This window comes from Acanthisitta chloris, unplaced genomic scaffold (genome assembly GCF_000695815.1).
Source record: "Acanthisitta chloris isolate BGI_N310 unplaced genomic scaffold, ASM69581v1 scaffold37779, whole genome shotgun sequence".
Classification (NCBI taxonomy): domain Eukaryota; kingdom Metazoa; phylum Chordata; class Aves; order Passeriformes; family Acanthisittidae; genus Acanthisitta; species Acanthisitta chloris.
In genome coordinates this window covers 2,826-8,741 of record NW_008693745.1, presented here as the reverse complement: position 1 = coordinate 8,741, position 5,916 = coordinate 2,826, and the positions used below count along the sequence as shown (strand labels likewise).

Below are 5,916 nucleotides of genomic sequence, written 5' to 3'. Positions count from 1 at the left end.
GAAGGACTTGTTTTCTGTGCTTTGGGCCACTTGCCCTCCCCAAACACTGCTCTGCTTGGATGGCTGAGGGACAGTCACAGGCAGGCTGTGTCCTCAGCAGTGTGGCAGTGCCACTGGCCAGGGGACAATGCTGTTTTGCTGTGGAATGACACCTGTGGGATAGTCACTGTCTCAGCATGGACACAGGCCATATGACCTGGGAAAGCAGCTCCATGCCAAGAGCCACTCCAGCCTTGGTGAAGATGCATGAGCCTCATCCCCTCCCCAAACTCTCTGCCCTCAGGTTAGTTCCAAGGACAGTTGTCTTTCTGGTCAATGTTGTTGCACTTGCAACACCACACAGATGGAGCTGATGCTGTTTCAGAGCTGACTGAAAAAGTGACAGAAAAGAGTTGCTGCTGAGCTTCTTCTATGCCCTGGGGTTGGCAGGCTTTGCCCTATATCCCTGGTTCCCTCACCCAGCATCACCAAGTGCTAGGAGGTTGCTCTCCCCTGGACATGGATCCTGTGGGAAGCACATGCCATTAGCTTGCCTTGTTAACAAAAAAGCACTAAATCAAAGCAGCAGACAAACCACTCTGTCTGCCAGAATGATACCTCATGGAGTAACCATCTTCCATGCCTCAAGGCTTCCGGGGGATCCACAGTGAGAAGCCAAGACATATTTCTGACCCTAAAGCACCTGTGTAATTACACACCTGTGCAGCCAAAATGTCTGAAAGACAAGGGACAGCCTTTTTTCTTGTCCTGAAGCAATGTGTCTGCTGCCACCAGGGCAGCAGCCCCACCAGTCCCCAACACCAGTCAGGTACTCCAGCTCCCATCACAGAGGCCAGGACTGAACTGTGGACACAGTCCTGCATCAGCAGAGTGCAGCACACCTGGCCCTAGAAGACTTGTGGAGGACAAATGTGACTGAACACACACTAAGGAAATACAATCCTAAGTGCCTTTATTTACATGTTTTCCTCCTTGTCACAAAAGGCTGAGAAGGCAGGCACACATGTGGAACAGGAGGAAAAAGCCAGTACGCCCCAACAGTGCAAAGGCAGTGCCCACTTTACCCAAGCATGAGACTAGTCCCCAGCTCTCTCCCTTCTCCACTCTAAGATTAATGGACCTCCATATTAATTCCCCACACTCCTCCTCTGTCCCAGGTACAACCAAGGAGTTCCCATGGCTCACTGAAATCCACAAGGTTCCTGGTTATCCATCCCTTACGTGAAAGGGTTGTTCTCTGCAGCAGAGGAGCTGGGGATGGCAGAGTCAACCTCTGGCAAATGCCTCTTGCTTTTCCCAAATGCGATCACCAGTGGCTTCCCCTGCAGCTTGTACCCGTTCACCAGCTGTAGGGCACTCTGGGCCGACTCAATATCTGCAACAAGAGAGAAGAGTGGGTTGAGCTCACCCAGCACCATCCCTAGAATTGTCTAAGAGGTGTCTGAAGCTGACACTGGAAGATGAAGTTTAAGGTTTAGGGGTTACAGCAGAGTGATGGATTGACAGTTGGATGTGATGATCTTAAAGATCTCTTCCAACCCTGATGATTCTAGGAAGAGGACGGAATTAATTCCCCTGCTTCTCCTTGAAGAGCTGGCTTAACAGCAGGCCAGTGCCCTGGGGGAAGATGTGGCACCTTTGAGGGTTAGGGAAGAACAGAGAGCCACGAGGCAGAAACTCACCAGGGAAGGTGATGAAAGCCTGATCCCTCATCCGGCCGCTCAGGAGGCGGAACTGGATCAGTGGGTTGTCCTCCTTCTGGAACCGAGCAAACAAGGACACTAGGTCCTTCACTGTCACCCGAGGGCCCAGGTTCTTCAAATACAGCACCTGTTCCAGAGACACAAAGGCTGAGCCAGCCTTTGCCATACAAAGGCCTTTCAACCTGGTCCGAAGTCCGTAGAGCTCAAGCGTATGCATTAGTTCAGCCCCTCTGCCATCGCAGAGCCCTTACACCTGCACACTAGTGATGTTTGGAGGATGGGTGGATGCACAGAAAAAGGCAGCTCTGAACTCAAGGCATCATCATGCTTGCCTGCACCAAGTGCTGATAGTTTCAGTTATGTATAAAATGCAACAAGCTCCAGCTACCAGTTAAGCACAGTTTGAGTACAGTCACAACAGGTCACAAGTCAGGCCCAGAGGAGCACATCTTGACTGGTGACCTGCCAGAGCCAAGGAGGGCTGGGGTCAGAAGTACAACCCTGCAGGCCAGTGACTTCCCACTAGAGCCCAAGGTTCCTTTCCATCCCAGAGTGCAGGCTGCTCTCGCTTAGCCAGGAGAATCAGTCAAGCCATCTCCAGCCAACAGCAAAGAGCAGCCTCTGCCTGCTGACACAGCTTCAGGGCATCTAGTGGGCAAGAATCAATCCTCGTTCATCTCAACTTACCTTGCTGGGCTCCCCTGGATGGTAGGATGAGAACCTGGGTATTTTCCGTAGTTCTTCCTCTGAGAGACGGTTCTTGCAGATCTCCTCTTCTGGGACAAACTCTACAGCCTCTTTGATAACCACAAGCCTTGGAGATGACTGGTGGGGATTTGTTGCAGGAACACTGGAACTTGCTGCCTGCTCTGCTTGCTCTTCCTGGTCAGGAAGTGATGACTCGTTAGTCACAGGCCCCTTCGAGGCCAGGGAAGGACACAAGCATGAGTCACTCTTACTAGCAGGCTGGACTTTTTCAGGACACTTCTTGCTCAGCAGCTCTTGGTAAACACTTTCCAGATGAACCATGGGGTCCTTTTCGTCTGTTACCCTCTTCTGAGTGTCATCTAATTCATAACAGAGAAACATGGTAATGTGACTACCACCAAGAACCTGGAAAACACACAGACTGCAGGAGGAGACACAGAGAGGAGAAACCTTTTTCCACTCCAGGCTCTGTGAATCTGTCAGCCAGGCCCTGCAGATTGTTTGAAACAAGAGGAGCAGCCCCAGCAGCCAGGAAGTGCTGCTCTCCCAGCCCAGGATGAACCTGCAGAGAAAAGCAGCTCCACTAGTGCTATGTACAGAGCTCATTTCTTCCAGAAATGTCCTCACTAGCTTATCTGCAGCAACATTTCAGCACATTCTAGTGATTCCTTCAACACACCTTCCTCCTCTTGCATGCACAGCCAGGACATGCCATGCTGCCTTTCTATACCACTACACAGAATATACACTTTTTGCTTCCAGGATCAGATTAAGCTCCTGGGTTTAAAAAAAGTCCATGGCATGGACTGATCAATCATCTCCTTTAACTCTATTTAATGGAAATGAGGGCAAAAGTGAGCAGGGCATCTCCCAGCCTGCAAGTCTGAACCTTGCTGCCTCTTGGTTTTGCTAAGTGCCACAACACTGGCACCAAGGAGGGAGCAGGAGTCAGAGGACACCGGGTCAGCTAGACATTATAGCTTGAACAGCATCAACACTCAAAGGGATGTTTTAGGAGTTAAAAGACTAGATGTTCCTCCTCATCCTCTATTTAATACTGCCTTACATACAAAAATCAGCCTAGCCTTGAGCTTTGCCACATGCCCTCCAGCTAAAGCAGACTAGAGCAGTTTTTGTCATCTGTGGACAACACTTGATTCTCTGTCTGGAAAAGCCACATTAAGCCACATTAAGCCACAGGCCTGGGGACACATCACTGAGGCAGGAAGTGCTGTCATCCCATGGACATGGTACATGGAATCCACAGCTAGATCCAATTCCACTTCAGCTACTGGGAGGAGCCTTTCACAAGTCATTCCTACTCTCACCTGCTGCTTCCCTTTCCTTCCTTCCCACGCTTTTTAGACTGCAGTTACCTCAGAGAAGGAACAACCCCTAGTCCCACACAGGCACTTTGTGTAACTCAGACATCTAGACTCTACCAAAACATAACCCCAGCTTCTCTTCCACACCCCAAGCTGGGCTCTGCACTACATGCAGCACTCCAATGTGGTTCATGCTTTCCAGAGAAGGACTTTACATGTCTCTATATTAAATCCTTCAGAGAACCAACTCTCTATCTGCTCCTGTAAGAGAGGAAAATATCTCCTCCCACACAGCACCAAAACAGAACCACATCTTCAGGGACAGGCGGCCAGACAGAAACGTGTTGGACTCCCACATGGCCTAGCTCTCTGTGCTGGAGCAAAGGCAGGAGGAGCCCTGAGCCCACAAACCTTCGTGGTAGAGCGCCCGGAGGAAGGAGTGGCGGTCTGTTCCCTGGAAGAGGGCGTTCTCAATCTCCATCTCCCTCCGGCTCAGCTGCTTGCTGCCAGCAAACCTCGCTGACCCTCTTCCATCTTCTCCTGGATGGCATGGAGTCGGTCCTGCGTGGCCTCTGGGGCTGCTCCCAGCCCAGAGCCCTGGAAGACAAGCACGGCTTTGCTCAGGAATGGCATAGGCCTCCTTCTCAGAGGCTCTGCCAGCAGTCAAACTTCACACATCCTCCAGCCCTGCAGTGAATGCAACTAGGAGCCATCCCCCAAAGAACCAAGAGGTCCTGTTACTGCAAAGATAGGACACAATCACTCAGCAAGCTCAGTTCTTGAGAGAAGTGGAGGAACATCCCTTTCCTCCTGACCTTTCTGTGCTTCTTCTCCTTCCCTGGCCTGTCTCCCTCTGCCCCAGCAGTCCTTGCCTCTGACAGCTACAGCCATTTTCCACAGCCACCTTCAGTAATTCACAAACTCCCCTTGGCAATTCTTTCCCCATGTCTATGGCATTCGCAAGCTCAAGTTTCCACCAAGCTTTTCATCTATGACCCTGGTGTTACTGAGAGAACCTTATTGAGAAGGTTTGCCGTTTGGCATGCAAGGGCAGGTTTGTGCTGAGGACTGAACCCCAAGCCAGCTTCCAGAAACCACACAGCTACTGCAGCACAGACCTCACAACTCACATGGCTACGAGCAAGTATTCCTGGATAAATAAACCTCATTCCGTGGGGCCAGGCCACTTCATGCTGCCAAAGCAGAGAGACATACCCCAGCTGCTGAAAGGCCATTTCTGTTCCCCATCCACCTCGATCAGGATCCAGAGAACACATTTTTATGGGGCTGTGGGTGAATTTTCTTTTTTCAAATTCAGTTTGAGAATTACTGTGGCAAACCCTTCTGCCTCTGGCAAGAAACCAGGCTTTCTCCCTGCACTGACCACAACCTAATAAAGACTCTTCCATGGTACCTCTCCTTCTCTGCCTGATTACAGGGGTCCTACTTCTATATGGCTTCCATTCACCACTTCATAGCTTCCCTGGGGCACAAAAGCCTGTTTACATGGAAAAGCAATTCCCAGAAATCATTTGTAGTACTTCATTTTCAAAAACGCTGCAACTTAGCAGCTGAAACTAACAGAAATCTGCACACAGTACTTTGCCAAGAGCTCCCTGGGCAATGTCCTATCCATCTCGGCTCACATTCCTCATCATTCTTGGAGGAATCCTTCACTCAGGGCCTCCATGTACAAAGCTACACATCCCCTACATGACTTGGGCTTTCCCTCTAAATATTCTTCTTCATTCACAAGCTGTAAAAGACATACCCTAATGTCACTGGTTCCTTCTGGCAGTGTAATGTTGCCCATGCTAATCTTTATTTCTAAACATCCCAGAATTGAATTCACACTAAATATAACAGCTGGTACTGTTGACATTTATTTTCATTCTTATATTAACACCACCCCTCTCTAAACCAAGCTTTAATCAGGCCACAGCAGGGCTGGGTTTGCATTTAAACACCAAAGCAAGTAATGACTTCAACTGAGAGAGGCAAACCTATGATTACCACAGACAACTCACTCCTGCACACAGCTATTGCTTAAGAAGAAGGAGACAGAGGAAAGCCAACGGTCAGCCTGAGTCCTGTTTTGCACCTTCTAGTTTAACAAATTAAGAGTAGGACACTGAAGTGCACCTGACACCGGACAACCCCAAAAGCCCCTTGTCCCTGGA

General features: G+C 49.9%; 1 protein-coding gene across 1 annotated transcript in view; it reads right to left on the bottom strand.

Annotated features, from left to right (window-relative positions):
• Positions 1–1,035: 1,035 nt before the first annotated feature.
• The window catches only part of RBM41 (RNA binding motif protein 41), a 6,547-nt gene continuing 1,666 nt past the window's right edge, over positions 1,036–5,916 (bottom strand). Inside the window, 5 exon segments of the mRNA XM_009083165.1 lie at positions 1,036–1,375; positions 1,683–1,830; positions 2,391–2,770; positions 4,148–4,255; positions 4,258–4,333. Coding sequence (XP_009081413.1) covers positions 1,218–1,375; positions 1,683–1,830; positions 2,391–2,770; positions 4,148–4,255; positions 4,258–4,333 — 870 coding nt within the window. The 3' untranslated portion in view covers positions 1,036–1,217.